This window comes from Aphanomyces invadans (genome assembly GCF_000520115.1).
Source record: "Aphanomyces invadans strain NJM9701 unplaced genomic scaffold supercont1.12, whole genome shotgun sequence".
Lineage (NCBI taxonomy): Eukaryota > Oomycota > Saprolegniomycetes > Saprolegniales > Verrucalvaceae > Aphanomyces > Aphanomyces invadans.
Window position 1 is genome coordinate 778,365 of NW_008580157.1, and position 21,352 is coordinate 799,716.

A 21,352-nucleotide genomic window follows, 5' to 3' on the forward strand; every position below is an offset into this window, starting at 1 on the left:
TCCAGTACAACGTGATGAAATACGGAAAAGAGTAATTTGTAAAAATACTCTTTTCCGTACTGACGTCGTCGCATTTACGTGGGGTCTGAATAGTTTTTTTATACAGTGTAAATATTTTTTTTACCCGAACAAGGTTTTAAGCGCCATTGGCCGGTTTGTCCCGTGCGATGATTCGGTAACGGTGGGCGTTTGAAATCGTGCGTGCAACGATGGACGATGCCAACACCACCGCTGTGCCGGCGATCATCACGGCTCCGCCGACAACGACCCCTCCAGACACCCCCGGGAGATGGAGAGAGTCGTCCGACTTTGTTGCGAGGTACAAATTCCTGTACGATCGCTTGCTGTCCCAACCACCAGCGCTGACAGCATCGGTACCAAGTGACGTGTTGTCGCGGCTGCAGGGCACCAACCTGACCTGGACCACGTTGAACACATTCGCACAACGAGCGTTGCTTTGGGACGCAGGGTACGTTCGCGTTACCGCGACGCAGTTTGCAAAAGTCTTGACGCCGTGTGGCTGGGGCGGCGAAGTCGATGTTGGTGCTCCGATGTCGTCGATTGCCTTTCGATCGAGCGACTTGGGCGTGACGCTCAACACTTGTGTGAATGCAGTTGGGGAATACTACCTTCGCTTGAATACGTCCCTGCCGACCCAGCTGCGAACGCCCCTCAAGTGTGCTATCGAAGTCTTCGCTCCGCCAGCGGTCTCCAACTCGAGCCTTTGGTCCCAAGATACCCTACCCAGCACCACGATCCCTGAGCTATCTGCCCAGTTACATCGCAGCGCCAACTCCACGCATGCCGCGATCCATGCTTCTCCCATCCAGGAGCCCGTGGCAGGGACGTGTCCTGCGTCCGACGGGAGTTTCGTTGTGCCATGCCAGCTGGTTGTGCTTGGCACGGGGTGGTGTCGTCCCGAGGGCAGCAAACTGATGGCGTCCTGGCTCAGGGACTTACAAGTGTTGGCCAGTCGCACCAAAGCGCCGACGGCCCAGCCCATCGTGACCTCATCACCGACCAAGGTCGCGCCGTTGACTCCGCTCCCCACCAACAACAAACCCGTCGTGCCATCGCCGACGCTGAACCCATCCCGCGACGTGGTCGTCATCGTGGTCGGCGGTGCATTCGGCTTGTTTGCTCTCTTTGTCGGGGTCTGCTTCATGCGATGGTTCCACGGCAAGTTAAAGTCGATGATGGAAGGAAGCTACGTGCCGGTGTCGACGCCACACACCTACCACCCTTCTCACGTCGATCCACCGCGGCAGGTCTAAAATTGTATTATGTCATTCGATTGCGTTTCAGGGCTTCTTCTAGCTTGACTTGTTGGTCGATGGCTTCGGCGTCGGTCAACGCTTTGTTCGTGTCGGGATCGACCAGGGCCTACCAACGATCGATACGATCGATTGACTTGCGGGACACAACAACGATTCGAGTCGTACCTTCATCGACAGCTTGGTCATGTCGCGCTCGGCAAAAATGCACCAGCACTCCAACACTTGACCCGGTTTCACGGCCAAGTTGGCTCGCTTCACGGGGGTGTGCGCCATTTCCGTCACGTGCAAGAATGCTTGCTTGGATTTTTCCAGCGCTTGGGGCGTGCCATAGGCAAACTCGGGCACGACGATGCATCCAAAGTCCATCACGGTCTGGACGACCACGTTGTACCTGGTGCACCACGTCACGACGCAGTACGACAGGAATACGTACCGTTGATTGCGCCGATACACAAACGTGATTTCTTGGACGAGGCGCGTCGCCAGCGCCACGTCTTCCTCTGTTTTACCAATGATCTCGGCCAAACCGCCTTCTTTGCAGTGAATCGCACAGTTCGATTGCGTTTCCAGCTCGCGAATCGTTCCGCCGCCCGATCCGATCAACACGCCACGCATCGACGGGTCGTATGTGACGTGATGGATGATGGACGACCCCTGGAGCACACCATCGCTTTGTTAGACTGCAGCAAAGTCTGCGAGATGCACACGTACGATGGAAGGGAGAGGGATCGCTCGTGGCTCGACGCGCACCTTGCCCATCTCGGTGAGTACGTGACCTCGCGCAGACGACGCGCGTTCGATGCTCTCGCACAAAATCTCGACCGGCACACCAGGCAACTTGACGTCCAATTGCATCGCTGTCATGCCGTTCGCGGTGCCGGCAATCTTGAAGTCCATGTCGAAGTAGTGGTCTTCGGTGCCCAAGATATCGGTGAGGAGGCGGTACTCTACCAAACAAGGACGTGAGATGTCGGCGAGTATTCACACTGGTCGTCAAACCTTCGATGGGGGAGATGCCATCCGTGAGATCGCCGCCGCTGACAAGCCTGACGATGGATGCGTCGCAGTTGTGAGTCGGAATCGAACGTCCAACATGATTGTTACATAAACACACCCGATGGAAATGCCTGCGACAGGAGCAGTGATGGGAACGCCCGCGTCGAGTAGAGCGAGGGACACCCCACAAACCGTCGCCATCGAGCTCGATCCATCCGAACCCTGTGTTTCGGACGTCATGCGGATCGCGTTGGGCAGTTGCGCCAGCGGCGGTAGCACGGGCAAAATTGCCTTCTCCGCGAGCGCTCCATGTCTGCAACGACGTCGTCAAGACCGACCCATCTTCCCAACGACGACGTGTACCCGATCATGCGGCGGTTCGGCGCGCCGAGCTTGCCGATTTCGTTGACGCAGTACGGAGGAAATTCGTACTGCAAGAACGCCCGCTTCGATTCAAACTTGTCGTTGTCAGTCAGCGCTGACCGCACGCGCATCTACAATATTTCGTGACGAACGTGATGGCCAACACGTGTGCACAGGGTACCGCCAAGTCCAAGCTTCCCAACGTGACGGTGCACAGCGCGGACGTGTAGCCTCGACTAAAGAGCGCCGACCCGTGCGCCATTGGCAGCACTGACGTTTCCATGTCGAGCGATCGAACCGCGGTGTCGGGGCGCCCGTCCAAGCGGATTCCAGCCAAAGCGTTCGACCGAAGCGCGTCTTGAATCAAGTCGTGTGCGACAGAGTTCACCACGGGGCTCTCCTTGGTGTACGCGGGAAAAGCTGCCACGAGTTTGTCCTTGATCACGTTGTAGCATTTGCTTTCGAGGGCTTGGCGGTCCTTTTTTGAATTGTTCGTTTGCTGGAAGCTTCCAAGCAATGCGCGAATGTCCGAGCGCAACGTTGCTGCCATTGCGGTCATGTCTGGAGGAATCTCGAGCGGGGAGAACTCGCGCTTGGTCTTTTGCGGCAAACTCAGCTGCGCTTCGATGAGCGGTTGAATGTGGCGATGGGCTAGACGAAGTGCTTCCTGGACGATTGCGTCTGGGACTTGATGACCTTCCGCCTCAATCATCATCGTGCGGTGCGCAGTGCCTGCATAAAGCAAGTCCAAGGTCGCGGCCTTGACCTCATCCGCTGTGGGGTGGACAATGAGGTCGTCGCCAACTTGCACGACGCGAACACACCCGATGGGGCCATTCCACGGGATGTTGGACGACATGAGCGCCGCGGACGTGCTGCCATAGTTATTGTCAAGAAGTCATATCGCTACGGAAGCAGTGGGCCGAACCTGTTGACGGCGAGAACAACAGGGTCGTGGTCGACATCGAACGACTGGACCGTCGCCAAGATCTGCGTTTCAAAGCTGTATCCTTTGGGAAAGAGAGGCCGAACGATGCGGTCGATCACACGGCTCTTGAGGACCTCGGCATCCGATCCCATCTCGCGACGCTTGAAAGTACCAGGAATAGTGCCTACATCCGAGTCAGTGCAATGGAACGGTTGAGAAGGATGCGCACCGGTGGACGAGAATTTTTCGCGATAGTCGACCATGAGTGGCAGGAAGTCCGCCGCCGGGTCCGTTGCATGTGCACTCACGACGGTGGTCAAAACCATGGAATTACCCCATCGTGCCATGACGCTGCCGTCGGCCAACGGGGCAAACTTCCCCAACGAGTAGTCGATGTTGGCTTGCTTTTGCGTCAAAAACTCTTCAATCTTGGTTGCTCTTGTGGCAACCTGTGTCAATGTATCGTCGATTGCTGCATCCGGAGCGTCCACTGGCGCCGTGGGCGCGATGTGCTCCTTTTCCTTTTCACGTCCGAGCCAATTGAAGAATGTGCGTTGTTGTAGTGGGGCCACCATACGAATGGTTTGGTGTGGTTCAACCTGGCACACCATTAAGCGTTCTTGAAGCAGAGGGCGACGGACGCGTGCGAGCATCGCCGCACGGCGGCCAGGAAGTCGAAGCATTCTCGACTGGGGCGACCAGCTCATGGTTGGACATTAAGGTCATCCGGATAAATACCGGATCGTTTACTTCAACTTCCCATTTGATTCGTGCAAATTTATTCGGATTCCGGATATTTTAACTCCATCGGCAGCGTGCTGTCGGGACCTGCAGATCGGAGAATGGACGATGAAGCCAATGGCGACACCGCTAACAGCTCGCCAACCTTGGAAACCATAGCCGTGAATGTGAGTCAAGTCCTTGTGGAAGAACACAGCGAAAGTCACGCCCTGCATGAAGCCTTGAACGTCCTCCAGCGATTGCCATTCCTCGTTCGACATGTCGTGTGTGCATGGCGCGCGTCGCCGTCGCGAAGAGGTGCGTTGGTCCTCCTTCAAGTTGCACAAGACGAACTCTTCCAGGACGTCGTCAGTTCGTTGGACGTTGCATGGGTCATCCCATTCCTCCGCGGAAGTGATTTGCAGTATCGAACAAAAATCGCACTCGTTTCAGGTCTCGCCGTTCGCCGTCCTGTGCTCGAGTGGCTGGACGAAGCGTACGGCGTCCTCGAAGCTGACTTTCCCATGCACCCGTCCACACTCATGCACATGACCGCGCTGAGTCGCAGCCTTGAAATGCACCAGCAACCGATGTCGACAACACATGACGTCCGCCTTGGTCGGTTGGTTGAACGAGCGTCGCTCAATTCGAATGCTAGCACGGATAAGCTATCTGTCATTCCTGTTTCTGCAGTTCCTGCAGTCATGGCCGTACTGAGTCGCTGGCAGCACCTCCATGCCGCCGGTAAGTTCCATTGTCGTTCCATCCCATGGGAGCCGTGACAGATGATAGTGTGGAGGCTGTGTCTGTCCAAGCCGTACCAAGTTTTGAAAACAAGCCCGATCGTCTACTTCAGCGACGTTGTTGCAGTGTTGTGGGAAGCCGCTGGATCCTTCACGCTCGTGCCCACGGCTGCAACTACGAGCCGCGACATGGCGGTGGAAATAGCATTGCTTAGCGCCTTCTCTCCGCTGGATTGTGTCCAAGCCATTTATGCGGCAACCTTGGCCTGCGTTGGCCACTCCAAAACTCCGACTCTGTGGAGTTGGCATCGATGTCGACCTGCCGAATGGGCGCTGGACCTGATCCACGACTGCGTGGAGAAGTTAGTGCACCACGACTCGAGCTTACTGGCTTTGATGTGCACCATCGCGGACGTTGCACTCGCACTCTTCGCGACCGAGTTGGCCTGGTCGTCTGCTCGACGGTTGTGGGAGGCTTGTCTCGACTCCACTACCTCCATCTCGTCCCTTACAGCTCTGGCAACCGCCGTCGAAGCAATGGACGATTCATCGCTCTATCGTGACCAAATCATGTCGTTCATAGTCCAAGTCTTTTCAACAATCCTCGAGCCAAGATCTGCCAAGAGCCATCCTCGCTCTTGGTGGACGCTGCCGCCATCCGACGTCGGGGACTTGATCTCGTGCGTATCGAGTGTCCGTGTGTGGGCTGAAGTGTTTGCTACGTGCGTGTCTGGCCAAGGCCACGAAGGCGCCAGGTGGGTGCATGCACTCGCTCCGGAGCGGTCGGCGCTAAAGCAATTAGTCACGGACGTCCTCTTTCACTGGATCACTCTCGACACGACGCGAGCCTTCCACTTGGCGATCTGCCTCTCGTGCGATTTTCAATCGATCGACGTGGCGACTGCCCAAAGCTTCAGCGACTTCCTCGCGCAGTTTGACCGGTTTCACCAACTCGTTCAGTACCTTGGGGATCCTCTGTCGCAAGCCCTTGCCCCTCGACGGCGTGTGTATGTCATCCACGTCGTTGATTTATGTGCAGTCCACTGCAGCGACGCGAACGTGCGAAGCAAGTTGGTGGAGTGCCTCGAGCGTTTGGGATTGCCCCTCGAATCGAGTCCGCTGATTTCGCACTCGAGCGCACTCGTCACGGCGTTTCTCGCGCAATTGGAGGCTATCCACCAGCCTCTCCACACGGCATACGAACTGTTTGCGTATTGCACAGCCCAGGACGCCCTCTTTTGCGACAACATTCGATTCAGCATCGTCTTGACCGAGGCATGGAAGCCGACATTTTCACCAGAGTCGAGGCTCCAGTGGCACTTTTTTCTAAACTGCGTCGCGTGGTGGATGGTTGCCGCGCCGTCCAAGGGTCGCTCCTCGACCACTTTTCCATTGCCGTTTGATCCCGTACCGGCGACTTTGCACGAATACTTGACCTCGACGACGTTGGCTCCGCCATTTTCGTCGTTGCGGCTCGAAATGCAAGTGCGGCGATACATCGATGGACAAGGTGTGCAGCCTGACTTGCGGCAACTGACCCAAGTCCTCCTCACAGCCATGCTCGAGCATCCAGAGAGGCGTACGGACGTCATCACGGTGTGGCGTCGATTTTCCAAGCGGATGATCGTCCATGCGTGCGTCGAAGCGTTGCAGGCGGCACTCCTCCGCACCGGGATCCACCAGGGCTTCTTTTTGCCGTCGCTGTGCCCCGACCTGTCGTTTTCAAGCGTGTTCAACCACCCTCTTCTCTGCAGCCGCATCGTTCACTTAGCCATGACAACCTCAGGATCCTCTGACGATCTCTGCGCCTTCTTGGCCCAAGTCGAACGGCCCAACTATACCTTGGCCGGGGTCGTTGCCATCTTGCTGGACTTTGACGGCCATCCCCGCTGGAAACGCGTGCTGCAACTCTTGTGGCCAGGGCTGGACCATTATCCGACGGCGCCGCTTCCGTTTGGTCTCGTGGCACGCTTCGGATATATCATTTCGTCGGCGTCGCAAGCGGTGCAGTTTGTTTATTCCAACGCGACAGGGCTGTGGACCAAAACGGTGGTGTCCTCGACGGCACGAACACGTCAAGCCAACCGGGAACCAAACTTGTTCCTCGACTTTGCAAGCTGGCTGGCAGTCATGGCGCATGTTGACGTCGACTGGGAAGCATACGGCCGACAAACGATCGCAGTTGTGTACCTCCCGTTGCAATTCAACGGCGATCGATGGCAACTTCTCCAAGAGTGTGTTTTTGCTGTGGCGTCAGGAATCGCCATCCTGCCACCGTGGGTGACATCACTACTCTTTTGCATCCCGTCCACATTGTCGCAGCCGTTTGCATCGTGGTTGTGTTGCACCCTCCACAAAGTTGTGGTTCGCCTTGAAGTCACCCACGACCACTCGTGGATCGAGTCCAATTTGCTCAGAGTGCTCGAGCAACTTGAGCTCGTCGATCGAGCCATAACTGCCATGCAGCAGAGTCACAGCCATGACGTCGACGCGTGGTGCACGTTGTGGCACTCGCATGACGTGTTCCGGTCCGCACGGGTGGCACCAACATTGGTAGGCCTCATGGGGATGCACTATTGCGTTTCCCGCGACGAAGCAGCGCTGACGCGCGTCCAACTGTGTCTGTTGCGAGATGCTGCGTTCATGAAGACGTTTCCGTCGACGCGGCAAGCCATGCTCGGCATGGTGGACCGAATTTGCATGTATGCGTACCCGACCGAGTGCCGCGCCGTGCGAGAGATGCTGGAGCACTTGGGCGACTAACGTTGGCAAATGCACTCGTCGTTTGTTCATACATGGTTACATTCAAATTTCGACACGGTAAAAAGCCCTCGCACGGCACCCGATATGCATCATCGCAGAGCTTTAAATAAGGTTCTGGTAGCCATTTTCAATCTTGACGGGGCCGTGGCCCTTCACCTTCTTTGCCGCGACCAGCGCCATCATGCCGAGCCCAAACGACACCAACATGGTGAGGGCGGGGGTCACCTGCGACGACATCAAGCCCGCCGACTGGAGGAACTCTTTGATCAGGATCGCGTGATCAATCGCAAACTGCTCGCCAAAGAGACTGTACACACTGGGCTGCTGGCACAAAATGAACCCGCACAAGATGGACGCGGCATGGCCGATTGTCTTGGATAGCGCGTTGTCGAACTTGGACGCGTGCGTGTAGCAGTTCAACACGGCTTCCATGCAGTCGCACTTGAGGGTAAAGATCTTGTACAGGCATGCCACGGTTTGGTACGCCGACGATGAGTCCGTGTGTTGCGAGCGCAGCTCCGAGATATCGCATCCCGAGTGGTCAAACAGTTGCGTTTGGAGAAAGCTCGCGTACTGGTCCAAGCTGCAGTACTCAAAGAGCCCGTCAGTGGGGCACTTTTTGGCGGCGTCAATGTCGCCGACCGAAGGCGATTTGCCACTCGTGGTGAAGAAACCATTGTCGATCTTGGTGCCGACAAACCCCTGTTCGTATTTGCATGTTGTGACAAAGTCTTTCGTCTCGACTTGGCTCGGCAGCCCCGACATGACAGTGAAATATTTCAAATCCCGTTGTTTGACGCGTTGGTACTTGACAATGTAGTCGGGCTTGCTGTCGCCGGTGCCGATCGGGACTTTTTCCAAAACGTCACTGGGGCACGTGAGCCGGCCATTGAGAAACTGAATTGGCTTGACGAACGGGACGGAGAGGGTCGCGACCTTGCCGCCATGGGACGACTCGTACGCGACGCACACGTCCGTTGGAAACGGGGTCGCGCGGGGGTTGGCGCTGGCCGATTTGCAGCACGCACCGTCAGGGGTTCGGTCGTCGCAGTCGGGGCTCAAGATCAAGTGGCCAACGTTCGCTTGCAAGAAGATGAGGTACTGGTTCAATCGATCGTCGCACTCGATGGCGTCGTAGAGGGCATTCTTGGACAAACTCGTGCGCCGGTTTGTGCAGTGGGCGACGTACTCGGGGGCCGATATCATAAAGTTGACGGGAGTGGTCCTGCCACGAGGAGGACGAGGGGCAGAAAGGATAGGTTCGTCATCGACGAGTTCGCGCTTGGACACATCGATAGGACGGCTGGGGAGCCATTCCTCGTCGTCATCGTCGTCCTCGTCTTGGGGCAACCAGTCCTCGTCGTCGCTGTCGTCGTCGTCATCGTCGTCGTCATCTCCGATCAAGTCATCGTCATCGTTTCCGTCGAAACCATCGTCGATTTGCTCGACGACCACGTTCGGGTTCTTGCCTCCGTTTGAGCCTGTCGGTCGTTTGCGACGGGGGGGTCGTGGCGGGTTGTACGGCTTGAAGTCGGCGACTTTGACCGGGACCATGATGCGAGACCACTCGGCAAAGTAGTCGTTGGGAAGGCAGCACGATTCGCCGATGTGAATACGTTGTTGAATCGCATCAAACGAAGCGTCTTGACCACTCAAGTGCTTGCGCACTGTCTTGAGTTGGCTCGCTCCGATCTCGAGCACTTCGCCCAGCAACTTTTGGAAATCCTGCGTGGTTTGCAACGCTTCAGCTCCAGCGCACGACGTCACGCACGACGTGTAGGACGCGATCGAGCTCAAGTTGTCTTCCACTGACGTGGACGAGTAGCCTGATGGCAACGTCGAGCACTTTTTCGTCACGCACTCTTGGTAGCGAGCCAGGATCGTCGATGCATAGCTCGGGTCGATGATCTGGTATGCAGGGGCAAACGACACTTGGTTCGGGCTGTAGCCGTACTTGCCGTCGTTGTCATACTTGTCGCCGTTGTAGTTGTTGGCTCCTTTGAATGGAGCCGCCGACGCGATGGTCGCAGCACCGGCAGCGACAGAAAGGAATCGGTACATGACGACTGGTGCTGGTTGCTGTCACAACTCGAATCGGAAAGTAAGGGCATCGTTCGATGGTTTCTCGTGGTGCTGCGGCGAAGGGGCGTCCAGGCATGGATCGCCCGCAATTGGCGCCCAACAATTGCGAGTGTCTGCAATTGGCCCCGAAACTTTGCCCTGTCGAACCGACGCTTGAAACCACTGCGCGAACGCCCCTGATTGGCTGCGAACGTTTGGTGACCTTTCGTTGCCCAATCAAGTCACACGACAGAAAAACCGTGGCTGTGAAACCTCCAAGCAGCCAACGACGGCGCAAGCGGCACAGCGCCGTCGCCGCATGACGGTCGACGTTACGTAGGATATCCATGGTTTGCCATGACGCGCTCCCCTTGAAGGCGGAATGTCCTTCTTCGAACCTCTCCATCGACACGGATGGCTGTTCCATCATGCAAACCCCACCGAGCCATGCGCACTCGCAAGTGTCAACCCCTCCCTTGCAACGGTGTGTTGGAACCACTCAAGGTCATGCCAGAGACTGGTTTGTGGCTTGCCCTCGTGTTGATATCAGTTCGACCCCCCTCCTCGTTTCCCTCTCTTCCGGTTATATGTCCACATTATCCGAATGCCGCAGTGCCATTCAAAGGAAGCTCCATCTTTTTAGCCAATCCGTAATCTTGAAACGAATTGCTGGTGCTGGATTGGTCAAAAAATTCAAAAACTGCTCACCAGTCAAAGCACCGTCGTGAGAATTCGACTTGGCGGCGACGTCGATGTCATTTTCGTTCAGCACCGAATCTGAAACACCAAGATGCGCCAATTGCTCAGCACCCGCCTTGTGGAAATCCCCGAAGACGTCAAGTTCTCCGTGAACGGACGCAAGGTCACCGTGACCGGCAAGCGCGGCACGATCTCCCGCGACTTCTCGCACGTCACGTTGGACTTGCGCCGCGTCAACAAGAAGACGTTGCGCGTCGACTTGTGGTTCGGCAACCGCAAGCAATTGGCTTGCGTGCGCACGGTGTGCTCGCACATTGAAAACATGATCACGGGTGTCCGTGTCGGTTTCCAATACAAGATGCGCTTCGTGTACGCCCACTTTCCCATCAACGTCACGTTTGAAAAGAACACGGTCGAAATCCGCAACTTTTTGGGGGAAAAGCGCGTGCGCCGTGTCACCTTGTCCGAAGGCGTGAGCTACGTCCGTTCCGCCGATGTCAAGGACCAAATCGAATTGAGCGGCATCGACCTTGCCAAGGTCTCGCAAGACGCTGCCAACATCACCCAAGCGTGCTTGGTCAAGGAAAAGGATATCCGTAAGTTTTTGGATGGTATCTACGTGTCCGAGAAGGGCAACATCGAACAAGAAGAGTAAGCGGCACGGGCGCGTCGGTGCTGACTAACTTTGGATAATCGGGTTTGCGATTGTTTCCGTTTCTGGGTTGACTGCCATTTGGCCTCGCCATCTCTGTGGCGGGCGCCACTGGCGTCTTCTGTCCGGGCGGAATTTATGAAGCCGCCGTGCCTTCTCTGGAAGGGTCGTCTGGGTGGATTGAATTCCGTTGTCACTCGTCCAAGTTGTCGACCACAGAGTCGACTTCCTGTTTTCTTTAGTCGAGCATGTGTCATTAGCGTATGGCTGCAGCACCGTTGCGAGGACTGACATGGTCCTCGCACTGTATGCCCTCATCCATTAGAGCAAGCCTCGAGCCACACACCTTCCTTCCACGCGATCTCCAGACACAACGTCAACACACAATGAGCGAGACTACCGGCTGACGCCTTGGCTTGGCTTTGGCTGCGTGACACGTATGTGAATCAAATGCTTGCTGCGACTTAGGCGAAGTCAAAATGTGGAGGTGGGTGACGTGGTGGCCGCACGTCTCGGGGGCTTGCAGGCGACCTGCCCTGACAATGTGAACTCAACCTCCTAATAATGTGTCGCCGTGGTCGTGCTGTTGATGTACTTTCGAGCATTCGGTGTCGTGAGATGGAAACGACGACGTTTTCTCTGTGGAGTGCATTACTCTGGGCCAGTTTTGGTGGCAATGTCATCTTGAAGAAGTTGTTGGAGGCGGGCTTGAATACGAGCTTCGATTTCGTCTTCGGGAATGTCAACGAAGGACGGAATCAGCCCTTGCAACCCGATGCTGCTGATTGCAGGGGCCTGGAACGGAGTCGAGGAGGCTGCAGCATGCGACGGCAGGTCGTGAATCGCGTCCGGTCCGTACTTTGCGATGTACCGCTCAATGGCCGTGGCTTGCCGCCACTCGTCAAAGTATTTCAAACCGAAGAAGACACCTGCCCCGAGGGCTGACCCCGCTGCGGCGCCTTGGACGGCACGAATTGGTGAGCCCACAAGCCCGAGTAGACCTCCACCAGTAATGGTTCCAGGAAGGACGTAGCTGGTCAGATCTCGCTTGCCGCGCCGCTTTGCGATGATTTCGTGGAAAGTCACGTATGCTGCAGACACAACCGCAACGTTGGCCCCAACTGAGGCAGCGTAGAAGGCCACCGGTTCACCTCGTACCACGGCAAGCAGTGCACCCCAGCTTCCTCCAGCGGCGCCTGCAGCAGGTCAAACTGGTCACAACAATCGTCTATGCAATAGGTTCATGTACCTCCAGCTGCAAAGCCAGTGAGCATGGACTGAACGACGGCAGCAGAGTCGTCAAAGGGGCTGCTTGGTGTCGTCGGTGACGACGGACCTGCCATCTTGCGTCGATCACCAGCGATAGTTACACAAACTCACACTATATTCCGCGATGTGGCAGTTGTGCAAATACTGTGAGCTTGCATTTTCTCGCCCACCGCGGGGCCGAGCCAGCTTCCAGTTCATGAGCAAGCGTTGGCAGTGCTCCCTTCAGAATTTAGCATGGAATACCTTTCATTCCACACGTGGAGCCTGGAATTGAGTGATGCTGGAGTGACTATGACTCATCCCTTCAGGTAAGCTCATCCCTGTGTCGACGATACAAGGGTGTAGTTTAGCGAAGGAAACTACGAGTCCTTGATGCCATGATGACGACGATACACCTTCACACACCGTTAGACGTGTTTGGTGCAGGATGGTGAGAGGCGATGCTTTGAAATGGTTTTGCTTTCGACGCTATGTAGGGACTTTCGTCCGTTGCCATGCTACCTCCATTCAATAGTCAGAAGAATGGATTTTTCGCCATTTTTGCATTGACGAGGGAGGTAGCTCATGATCACGCCCTTGTCTCCATCCATCGTCGGGGCAGAGACGACGACGGCAACTCAGTCCGACTCGGACACAGTGATGGGCCATTCTACTCGAGCCACCTCTGTGGAACCTTCGTCCAATGATATTATGCACCAAGTCACGGCGGGCTTCGAAAAGACCACCGTGAACCGACAAGAAACGCCATGGGAGGAAGTAGTAGCGAGTTGGCTGACTGCACGTCAGAATCAAATCGAAGCCCGGGTCGACCGAATGGATGCTGGCCTTGGGCGACTTGACGACGCGATGGACGCTAGATTTGTGGAGCTCTCGACACGGTGGATTGTGCAAGGTGTGCGCCAATTTAATCACCTCCTCCTGAGCACAGGGGTCAAGACGTTCGAGCTGAAGTCGTTGCCCAAGTACATTCCAGGCCATCTGACACTTGACGACGGGCTTCGCCGCGGTGTGGTGTTGTACCGCATGGGAGCCATACCTCCAACTGATCTCCAACATGTCGACAATTGAACGTATTCAGGCGATTCCAAACCACGCGGTAATGGACAGCATCCACTGGTTCTACCACCATCCCAAGTTGGCGCGGCAATTCCATCAGTCAGTTAGCAGTCGCGGCATGGCCCTTGTGGACTTCCTCACCGTTCCATGTGAGGAACAGCATGTCGCGAGCGAGTAATCCATCAGAGTGGTCGGAGCAATCGTGGAGTCGGCAAAAGAGTTGTCACCTGCAACAGGTTCTAATGCATGGCACATGCACCGCCCCCGATCCACACCTCTTCGGCCTTGGCACCGAGCGGCGTCTTGGGGACAACATGGAGCGAGAAATTCCACCTCCCAATATACACGTAAGATTTTTTTACGCAGTATACAAACCATGCGTCATAATATTTCAAGAATGAGTACTAAAAATAGATTCGTGCAATTGCACCGACGCAGCACGCAACCGATCGCCGCCCTCGAGTTTGTTTGTGGCATTCACTCAACACGATGCCGCTGGACGTGACTACAAGCTCGATCGGGACGCCAAGTGCGTTGAAGCAGCTCGAGGAGGCATGTTCTTGCTCCTCTGAGAACAACGAGCCAACCTTACGAGAGCAGCTGTCGTGGTCACTAGCAGAAGTACACGACCAGCGGTGCCTACTGGACTTGGCAGCGCGAAATGGAAACCTTCTCGCGGAAAAGTACTTTCAAATGGAAAGGGAGCGCAATGAGTTGGCAGTTCAGCTGGACGACCTCACGCGACGACAAAGACAGCACGAGAAGGAAATGGCGAATCTGCGCGTGGAAAAACAGCAGCAAGTTCAAATATCCATCGACAGTGAGCACCAAGTCACGTGCCTTTCTCGACAGAACCAAGACCTCATGGATCGGGTACGACATGTCGAAAGCGATCGGATGCGGTCGAGTGCAACGTCGGCCTCCTTGCGCCGGGACAATGCTCAACTTCGAGACGCTGTGGAGTACTTGATGGCCGAACAACGCAGCTGGCGGCACACACAGAAGCAGCATATCGCACACATGATGCCCTTGTGAACGAGCGAAACAAACTGCACGAGAGGGCCATGGAGCTCGAGCTCCAGCTCATGCAAATCCGCCAAGACGAGCAAAGGTGGGCCGCCATGTCGACGTTGCAACGGTCGCGCATCCATCAAGTGGAAACAGCGCTGGCGCAACTCCACCGCGTCTTTCACAAGCTGCTATCATGCCTGATACAAACGCAAGCGATTCGACGGCTTGGCCGCCAGAGCAGCAGAACCGTGTGCCGTGGCAACGCCCAGTCCGCCATCGTCTCCCGTGGGCTACGTTCTGCTTTGGATCATCTGCACGTCGTTTGGGACCATCCATTGGCAGCACTGGTCGAGTAGACTCCCCAGACGGGTGACCCTGTGGTCGATGTTTCTGCAAAGTGTGCTGATGCGTGCGATGGGCTGCGCTGACAAAAAAGGCATCAAGGTCATGCTTGGATAGCCAGAACCAAATACAACACCTTTCGTCAGTCGACTTGGGACGCTGCCTGGTTGGGACTCTGTTGGCTACCGACACAACTTGCTCGATTTGGCCTTTTGCAAAGGCAGCAAACAACTGCTGCTTTGCTGGGAGTCATCTCCGTAAGGCTACAGGATTGAGAAACTTGTGCACTCAAGTACCGGTCATGCTTGGACGATGGCGAGGGCATAGGACCTACGTCATGGCTCGCACGTAGTTTGCATCGAGATGTGATATCCTGTCGTGTTGCATGACGTCGCACGCACATGGAAAGCTCTGCTGCAAGTGCCGTTGGTGGGGCGGCCAACGACATCAAACAGGCCATGCTGGGACGGTGCAGTGCTGCAATTACAAAGCTGAATTGCCCGACAAGGCCGCGGCAATGCAAATCATGTCGGCCAACGCAAGCAAAGACCTGAAGCGGACGCGTCCTGGCAAAGCAAACTCGGATGAAGGATGAAATTCTCGTTGTCTGGGAGCGAAATCAAAATGGCGATCGACTCGATCGTTAGGCCCAGCACGGTTGCTTGTGGCTGAGTACGTACAGCAGGTCGTTACCAGTCATGATCTCGGAGGCAAGAGGGTTTAGATAGACGTAGCCAAAGGGAACCGCACGATCGGTCTCATTTCGTTCGATCCGGGCCTTGGACTTGGATGGAGACAGCGGGGACGACGACACTTCTGGGACCAGATCCGGCGGGAGGCACCGATAGACCCCGAGCGTCAAGATCGCGTCACTGAGCAACAAGTATTCGAAACAGTACGCAAACGTTTTGCCCACGAAATCCAGCGGCAATTCACACGTGAATAACGAACTGCGCTGGAGCCCCGACGCAGCAAAGTTGCGCTCAAATGCCGAAAACTTGGACTTGCCGGGGTACAGTTTGCTCTAGTTGGATCGAGTCATGACGAGGACCGCCGCTTGCGTGCCGACGCACCTCGCGCAAGGGTGAAAACACAAGTTCTCGCACAATATCTTTGATCATGGGGTTGAAAAAGTGGTTGATGATCAAATTGTCGCACAGTTCCGTCGAGTACGTAAGCCCAGACGCAAACGACGGCGAGCACAAAAACTTGATTGTATCCCTGTGGTCATCGAACCCCTCACGTTCACGCCACAGCCAACGCACGTACGATGTGGAAGCGGCAGGACGTTGCTGGCTGAACCAACCGCTCTGCTTGAGGTTGTGCGAAATAAAGTTCACGTTCGACCTACCACAGCAGCACACAGTTTGGGCGATTGACGGTTGTAATAGCAACTACCTGTTCACGAGCTTGGTGACAACCAAGGGCGCTTTTCGAGGACCCAGCAACGACGTGATGCTTTTGTGCACCGCAATGGACGTCTACATGGCAATCATCCATCGCCGAAAAGTTGAGAAGGACGTGGCCTCACCGCGTCTGCCAGAAGTTGATTCGACGCCGTGCCAAAGTCTTCTTCACTGCACAGCAACACGACCTTGAAGGCGATTTCAATGCCTGCCCGCTTCAACGACCCCAACCGAGTCGGTTCGCCTTTGACCAAAAACACGTCGGGAAACGATCGAATATGGGCAAACACTTCCTCCGACGGCAGCTCGGTCGACATGAGGACGATGGGGTGGTGGTCTCTGCATGTACAACGGTCAGCACTTTGCGCACAAGAGCTCTGCGACGAACTTGACCGTCGGCGCGCGCAGCGGGGCGATGAAGAACTCTAGGTTTTCTGGAAAGACAGACCCGAGCGACACGACCACGATAGGCTTCAGGGGAAAGTTGAGCTTGGGAACGTCGTCGACGACAAAGTCTTCCATTCTTCGGTTCTTGTTTCGCTCGGACGTTTCCTGGAGCTTGGCGGCGGCCCACATGATCGTCCGTGCCGTCCGCTTCTTTCGCGGACCTGGACCTATCAAGCCTTTCAGTCTCCCAAAGTCTTGGTTCGATACCCACCTCGTTTGATGTTGGGGTTGGACAAGTGCTTCACTTTGTCCTTGTTGAGGGCGGCAGCCGTGGGGGACAAGACTTTGTCGGGCGTGAGCTGTGTGCTTTGCAGGGATGCTTTCGGCAGCATGGGGTCGCTCGACGTTGACGACACAGTCTGGGCATGCGACGAGCCCCAATTCGAGTCTTTCGCCATGCCGTAGACCATGTCGGCCTGCTTGCGATCTCGAGCAATCACGTATCTAATCCGATTTATGGGTGGCACATGCCACTAGGCATTGCATCACCCAGAACGTACCCCGTTTCATTTCCATGGCACACGTACGAGTTGCCTGGGTTGAGAATAATGACGCTGCTCGAACTCTCGCATGCATCGTCTTCAGGAACAGGCACACGTATGGCAATCAAGATCGCGCTCTGGCATTGCGCATGCACCATGACCGCAACTTCTGCAAACGTGAGGCCATCCACCACCTACCAAACAACGGATGAGATGCTTTCAAACACGGCACCGCTTACGTTGGCGGGTGGTAGCGTCACAGAGTACAACTCGTGCGACGCGCCATGAAGGAATCGCGACTCCCACGTGTGATCGACTTGGACGTCACTACGATTCGCCATCAAATTCTATTCTGGCGACGGATGGCGCCGAACCTCAGCGCCGCCGTGAGGTTGAACATGAGGGTGGAAAAACCAGGACAAAAACAATTTTGCGCCAGTAGCGAGTGCATCACTTCACTGATACACAGCACGTTTGAAATGCCCGACGCTTCCAGCAAGTGGCGGTTCGTCGACAAGTGGATCTGCACGAATATCGACGCGGCGGGGGACACCTGACGGACTTCAATCGCGCGCATGATCGTTCGGTGGTCCGACACATTCACGTCTTCGTGCCCCGTTTTCCGCGTCAAAACGAAAATGGCAGCGGCCGAGTCACATGCAGCACGGGTCGCGGCATCGGCATCCAAGACAGAGCCTTGAATGTACACAGCGCGCTTGGCGAAGAACGGGTCCATGAGGAGAGCCACCTGACCACGCCGTGTTACGCACGTTTGGTTTCATCATCATCGTGGAGCACCATAGAAGACGGCGGGGCTTCATCGCACATGGCAACCACTCGAATATCGACCAAATCGTGGTCGTCGTGAAAGATCTAGGCCATGGCAATGCGCAGTGAGTGCCACGGGACCAGCCAGATCGAAGAAACAAGGAACGTACTTCCCAAAAGCACTGTTCAATGCGTTGAGGAGTCAAATCCCCGCAAATGACAATGTGCTTCGAGTGATGGGATGGATGGTATGCGTCGTGCTCGTACGACGAGTAGAGCGAGTTGATGTCGAAGAGCTTGGAGAGCTCGTACGGAATGATAATGAGCAGAAACACGAGCAACGTCCCGACAATGACTTTCGAGATGGGGTTCTCGGCAGGCGGGTAGTCGACATACACAAATGTCAGGATCGACTTGAAAAGCGAGTTGAAAAAGGTCCAGTCGCCGTCATTCGTCACGTCCGTCCCGGCATCGTACGATGTTTCTGTAATCTAACGCGCGCGTGTCAACGACGACGTGGAGAGTGGCAACGCACCTGAATGACACCGGCAGCGACAAAGATCACTGACATAAACTTAAAATACGCCATCAACCCGAACAACATGACGGGCGACATGAACGATCGTCCACGGTGGAGCACCGCGCGGATCTCCATCGAGCACTTGAGGAACCGAAACGGGTAAATCAAACGCAGGTACCCGCCGCCATGCCAAAACGAACTATGTCGCCATGATCGAGAGAATTTCAAACGAATCGTACTGCGTCGGCACAAACATCGCGGCGGGGTACACGGGGAAAATGACCATAAAGTTGATAAACGTGTTCCAGCACAGCATCGACTTGAACGACTCGGCGAGGAGGATTCCCCGCGAAACGAGGTCGGTCAAGAAGAACAGCGCGCAACAAATTTCGACCGTCCACACATCGTCCGGCACCTATATCCATCCATGGTCTGGTCCATGAAAAAGCGCGCAAGGATGTTTTCATGGTGCGCACCCCTGGACCGGGCGAATACGAATTGATGACGTAGCAAGCGGCAAAAACCATGGACACGACGGCTTGCAAGATGTCCAAGACCAAGCCAAGGACCCCATTGTCCAACCACCTGAGTTCGTTGTTACAAAAGTGGCGTGGGTGACTGCATACCGACTGATGCGGACTCGGTAGTGCTCTTCTTTAGACAACCACTTGAGCTTGCGCTCAAACTTATTCACACCCACGTGCCGATCTACGGAAACGTCACCCAACGTTGAGGCGGAATGACACGACATACGCGGCTGATCCTCGTGGCCATGCGCAGCTGCGTCGCGCATTTTTCCAGCTTCCATCGCAAGCTACCCACACATGCATGCTCAGTCCACATGGGTTCGTCTCCTTCATGTACCGTGACTTTATTCCGCATCATGGATCCAGTCGCGTCGTGCAGCCGCGTCGTGTGGAAGCGACTTGAGCCTGATGCGGGTTGGATCGGATTTGGAAGTCTTGCATTTGATTGGATGAAATACACTGGCTTTCCTATTTTAACCAATCAAATTATACGAGTTTGCGTTGTCAACTTCAACGCATGGTTTTTTTCAATTTACGAACAGCAATAGTCACGTCAAGATATTACGACTTGAATTTTATATATCATAGGATTACAGCCAATCAAGGCACACGTCACCGTTATTGCCATGCATCGGCGCGTGTGCATTCGCGCCGCAAGCGCGAGCTCTTCAGCGGTGTTGACCGTGCTGTTGACTTCGAAACAAGCGCAGTGCAACTCCACACCACTCGCACCATCAAGTTCAAGCGACTCGCGTGCACCGCAAGCGGCTCCATCGCCATCATGGAACGTCCTGCAACCACTATACTCGTTGAGGGATTGGGCCTTGCAATCTGGTGGCAAAAGCGCCGACGACAAGCATTTTGCAGCATTCGCGTCCAAAACCAACACAACAGGGCTCATGTCTTGGCCCAGCCTCGTCAAAGGGCTTGAGACTCGTGCGAAGGACGAAGTAGCGTTCGTGGCACTTACAGCTACCGCTCGCGCCGCCGTCGCGTCCAACGACACGGTCACTTTGGCCACCATGCCACAGCGCTTCGCGGAAGCCGCGTATGGTCCTGGCATTACGCCAGAGATGCGCAATAAGCATGTCGAGGAGTTTGGATGTGTCAAGTACACCCGTGAAGCCATGCAACTCATCACGAACACCTCACGAAGTCGCGGAGTTGTCGAAGTGGGCGCGGGGCATGGTCAGTGGGCTGCTCACCTCCGGCGTTCTTACCAAGTGGACATCCTGGCGTACGATAACATGACGGCCCTCCCGCTTAGTAGTCGCCCCATCGCCTCTGGAGTCGTCGATGGGGACGAATCCGTCCTCGTGACCCATCGCCACCTGCGCGGTCGAGTGCTGTTGCTGGTTTATCCCGACCCTGGCCCCATGGCATTCAAGACTTTGACGAACTACATGCAGAGCAGCCCATCCAACGACGCTCTGGTGTACGTGGGTGAAGGACGTGGTGGGGCCAACGCCGACAGCCGCTTCTTCGACCTCCTCGAGAGTTCTTCCTGGGAGCTTGAATCCACCTTGGCTTTGGAACCCTTTGGTACGAAAGGTTTCGAAAGAATGTTCGTGTTTCGTCGACGGATCGTCACCAGGTAGGGTCGATGGGCACCAATATACGCACTACACGCTACTTCACGCTGTCTTGGCGTTTTTTGTCACCGCATGCGAAATCGCGGACCACGCGGCGGCGGCGACTGCGAACGGCATGACAATCCACCAAAAGTTGAATTGAAACTTGAAGAACTGCATGCCGCATCCTTCCTTCGCCAGCATGGCCTGCACGTGAGCTGCGTTTTTCGCAAGCGGAGACATTCCCGTGCAGCGAAGCAAAGGAACCATGCTTACAGGGTCTTCGGAGTGCAAAATGATGGGCATGTATAGGCAGGTTTTCCAAAATGTCGCCACGGACACAGTCAGGGCGGTCAATGCCGCGGTGATGGTGCGTTGTTGAAGGCGAATAAGGTACACGACCATCAAAAACACCTCCGCGACGTTGAAAAGGCTTTGCGTGATGATCCATCCATTGCTGGCTTCCATCCCTACGCCGTCGCCAGAGTACTGGGCGTCGCTTTCGCCGTACCTGGTCCACAGGTCCGTGATGAGGGAAGGAACATACTGGACGACGTCATACTTCATACCCAGCACATAAGTGCAATCAATAGACACCAATACGACTGCCACCATGAACCACCATGCCACCCACGCCGGCAGGGGCACGAGGAGAATGGCTCGATTGCCTCCCATGGCAGGTCTCGACTTGACGAATTCGCCAATCTCGCTCGTGATTGGCTAGATCTAGAACCTCGACGATTTGATTGGT

General features: G+C 55.6%; 12 protein-coding genes across 17 annotated transcripts; 6 read left to right on the top strand and 6 right to left on the bottom strand.

Annotated features, from left to right (window-relative positions):
• The first annotated feature begins 162 nt into the window (after positions 1–162).
• Positions 163–1,324, top strand: H310_06780 (hypothetical protein). The gene has a single exon (XM_008871959.1). It carries the CDS (start codon positions 210–212, stop codon positions 1,272–1,274), a length of 1,065 nt encoding a protein of 354 aa, XP_008870181.1. The 5' UTR covers positions 163–209; the 3' UTR covers positions 1,275–1,324.
• Positions 163–4,257, bottom strand: H310_06781 (polyribonucleotide nucleotidyltransferase). Its single transcript, XM_008871960.1, has 10 exons — positions 3,794–4,257; positions 3,565–3,748; positions 2,818–3,511; positions 2,637–2,767; positions 2,392–2,586; positions 2,277–2,323; positions 1,989–2,224; positions 1,711–1,931; positions 1,443–1,668; positions 163–1,383 (listed from the first exon to the last, which is right to left on the bottom strand). Exons 1-10 carry the CDS (start codon positions 4,245–4,247, stop codon positions 1,282–1,284), a joined length of 2,490 nt encoding a protein of 829 aa, XP_008870182.1. The 5' UTR covers positions 4,248–4,257; the 3' UTR covers positions 163–1,281.
• A 120-nt stretch (positions 4,258–4,377) lies between these two features.
• On the top strand, positions 4,378–7,790 carry H310_06782 (hypothetical protein; the record flags this gene model as incomplete). The annotated part of the gene is made up of 2 exons (XM_008871961.1): positions 4,378–5,028; positions 5,077–7,790. The coding sequence occupies exons 1-2, from the start codon at positions 4,407–4,409 to the stop codon at positions 7,788–7,790; spliced, it is 3,336 nt and encodes a 1,111-aa protein (XP_008870183.1). The 5' UTR covers positions 4,378–4,406.
• A 2-nt stretch (positions 7,791–7,792) lies between these two features.
• H310_06783 (hypothetical protein) lies at positions 7,793–9,888 on the bottom strand. The gene has a single exon (XM_008871962.1). It carries the CDS (start codon positions 9,849–9,851, stop codon positions 7,893–7,895), a length of 1,959 nt encoding a protein of 652 aa, XP_008870184.1. The 5' UTR covers positions 9,852–9,888; the 3' UTR covers positions 7,793–7,892.
• Positions 9,889–10,592: 704 nt separating this feature from the next.
• H310_06784 (hypothetical protein) lies at positions 10,593–11,465 on the top strand. Its single transcript, XM_008871963.1, has one exon. It carries the CDS (start codon positions 10,642–10,644, stop codon positions 11,203–11,205), a length of 564 nt encoding a protein of 187 aa, XP_008870185.1. The 5' UTR covers positions 10,593–10,641; the 3' UTR covers positions 11,206–11,465.
• A 177-nt stretch (positions 11,466–11,642) lies between these two features.
• Positions 11,643–12,594, bottom strand: H310_06785 (hypothetical protein). The gene is made up of 2 exons (XM_008871964.1): positions 12,452–12,594; positions 11,643–12,398 (listed from the first exon to the last, which is right to left on the bottom strand). Exons 1-2 carry the CDS (start codon positions 12,543–12,545, stop codon positions 11,854–11,856), a joined length of 639 nt encoding a protein of 212 aa, XP_008870186.1. The 5' UTR covers positions 12,546–12,594; the 3' UTR covers positions 11,643–11,853.
• Positions 12,595–12,642: 48 nt separating this feature from the next.
• On the top strand, positions 12,643–13,740 carry H310_06786 (hypothetical protein). 5 transcript variants are annotated; one of them, XM_008871967.1, is made up of 3 exons: positions 12,643–12,901; positions 12,948–13,626; positions 13,688–13,740. In XM_008871967.1, the coding sequence occupies exon 2, from the start codon at positions 13,036–13,038 to the stop codon at positions 13,537–13,539; it is 504 nt and encodes a 167-aa protein (XP_008870189.1). In that variant the 5' UTR covers positions 12,643–12,901; positions 12,948–13,035; the 3' UTR covers positions 13,540–13,626; positions 13,688–13,740. The 5 variants fall into 5 exon arrangements, with proteins under 5 accessions (XP_008870189.1, XP_008870191.1, XP_008870188.1 ...); XM_008871969.1 differs by lacking the exon at positions 13,688–13,740 and having other exon boundaries at positions 12,948–13,349; positions 13,400–13,661; XM_008871966.1 differs by having other exon boundaries at positions 12,643–13,626.
• A 191-nt stretch (positions 13,741–13,931) lies between these two features.
• Positions 13,932–15,146, bottom strand: H310_06787 (hypothetical protein). The gene has a single exon (XM_008871970.1). The coding sequence runs from the start codon at positions 14,536–14,538 to the stop codon at positions 14,167–14,169; it is 372 nt and encodes a 123-aa protein (XP_008870192.1). The 5' UTR covers positions 14,539–15,146; the 3' UTR covers positions 13,932–14,166.
• On the top strand, positions 14,592–14,894 carry H310_06788 (hypothetical protein; the record flags this gene model as incomplete). Its single annotated transcript, XM_008871971.1, has 1 exon — positions 14,592–14,894. One exon carries the CDS (start codon positions 14,592–14,594, stop codon positions 14,892–14,894), a length of 303 nt encoding a protein of 100 aa, XP_008870193.1.
• Positions 15,136–19,454, bottom strand: H310_06789 (hypothetical protein). Its single transcript, XM_008871972.1, has 18 exons — positions 19,368–19,454; positions 19,257–19,317; positions 19,130–19,211; positions 18,980–19,088; positions 18,743–18,918; positions 18,519–18,702; positions 18,154–18,474; positions 18,014–18,088; positions 17,590–17,963; positions 17,455–17,542; positions 17,234–17,409; positions 16,945–17,177; positions 16,675–16,900; positions 16,412–16,625; positions 16,279–16,361; positions 16,150–16,227; positions 15,954–16,101; positions 15,136–15,904 (listed from the first exon to the last, which is right to left on the bottom strand). The coding sequence occupies exons 1-18, from the start codon at positions 19,386–19,388 to the stop codon at positions 15,524–15,526; spliced, it is 3,030 nt and encodes a 1,009-aa protein (XP_008870194.1). The 5' UTR covers positions 19,389–19,454; the 3' UTR covers positions 15,136–15,523.
• A 192-nt stretch (positions 19,455–19,646) lies between these two features.
• On the top strand, positions 19,647–20,786 carry H310_06790 (hypothetical protein). Its single transcript, XM_008871973.1, has one exon. The coding sequence runs from the start codon at positions 19,657–19,659 to the stop codon at positions 20,626–20,628; it is 972 nt and encodes a 323-aa protein (XP_008870195.1). The 5' UTR covers positions 19,647–19,656; the 3' UTR covers positions 20,629–20,786.
• On the bottom strand, positions 19,758–21,294 carry H310_06791. 2 transcript variants are annotated; one of them, XM_008871975.1, is made up of 2 exons: positions 21,164–21,294; positions 19,758–21,112 (listed from the first exon to the last, which is right to left on the bottom strand). In XM_008871975.1, exons 1-2 carry the CDS (start codon positions 21,274–21,276, stop codon positions 20,665–20,667), a joined length of 561 nt encoding a protein of 186 aa, XP_008870197.1. In that variant the 5' UTR covers positions 21,277–21,294; the 3' UTR covers positions 19,758–20,664. The 2 variants fall into 2 exon arrangements, with proteins under 2 accessions (XP_008870197.1, XP_008870196.1); XM_008871974.1 differs by having other exon boundaries at positions 19,758–21,294.
• Between the last annotated feature and the right edge of the window lie 58 nt (positions 21,295–21,352).

What these genes read in the sequence shown, in the direction of transcription:
- H310_06780 (XM_008871959.1), top strand. Translation starts at nt 210, where the DNA reads ATGGACGATGCCAACACCACCGCTGTGCCGGCGATCATCACGGCTCCG.
- H310_06781 (XM_008871960.1), bottom strand. Translation starts at nt 4,247, where the DNA reads ATGCTTCGACTTCCTGGCCGCCGTGCGGCGATGCTCGCACGCGTCCGT. An exon ending in CGATCCCTCTCCCTTCCATC is followed by an intron (nt 1,932 to 1,988) that starts GTACGTGTGCAT and finishes GGTGTGCTCCAG; the next exon opens with GGGTCGTCCATCATCCATCA. An exon ending in TGACCAAGCTGTCGATGAAG is followed by an intron (nt 1,384 to 1,442) that starts GTACGACTCGAA and finishes GATCGTTGGTAG; the next exon opens with GCCCTGGTCGATCCCGACAC.
- H310_06783 (XM_008871962.1), bottom strand. Translation starts at nt 9,851, where the DNA reads ATGTACCGATTCCTTTCTGTCGCTGCCGGTGCTGCGACCATCGCGTCG.
- H310_06784 (XM_008871963.1), top strand. Translation starts at nt 10,642, where the DNA reads ATGCGCCAATTGCTCAGCACCCGCCTTGTGGAAATCCCCGAAGACGTC.
- H310_06785 (XM_008871964.1), bottom strand. Translation starts at nt 12,545, where the DNA reads ATGGCAGGTCCGTCGTCACCGACGACACCAAGCAGCCCCTTTGACGAC. An exon ending in CACTGGCTTTGCAGCTGGAG is followed by an intron (nt 12,399 to 12,451) that starts GTACATGAACCT and finishes GACCTGCTGCAG; the next exon opens with GCGCCGCTGGAGGAAGCTGG.
- H310_06786 (XM_008871966.1), top strand. Translation starts at nt 13,036, where the DNA reads ATGATCACGCCCTTGTCTCCATCCATCGTCGGGGCAGAGACGACGACG.
- H310_06787 (XM_008871970.1), bottom strand. Translation starts at nt 14,538, where the DNA reads ATGCTGCTTCTGTGTGTGCCGCCAGCTGCGTTGTTCGGCCATCAAGTA.
- H310_06789 (XM_008871972.1), bottom strand. Translation starts at nt 19,388, where the DNA reads ATGATGCGGAATAAAGTCACG. An exon ending in TGATGCGGAATAAAGTCACG is followed by an intron (nt 19,318 to 19,367) that starts GTACATGAAGGA and finishes ATGTGTGGGTAG; the next exon opens with CTTGCGATGGAAGCTGGAAA. An exon ending in CTGCGCGCGCCGACGGTCAA is followed by an intron (nt 16,626 to 16,674) that starts GTTCGTCGCAGA and finishes TTGTACATGCAG; the next exon opens with AGACCACCACCCCATCGTCC.
- H310_06790 (XM_008871973.1), top strand. Translation starts at nt 19,657, where the DNA reads ATGCATCGGCGCGTGTGCATTCGCGCCGCAAGCGCGAGCTCTTCAGCG.
- H310_06791 (XM_008871974.1), bottom strand. Translation starts at nt 21,276, where the DNA reads ATGGGAGGCAATCGAGCCATTCTCCTCGTGCCCCTGCCGGCGTGGGTG.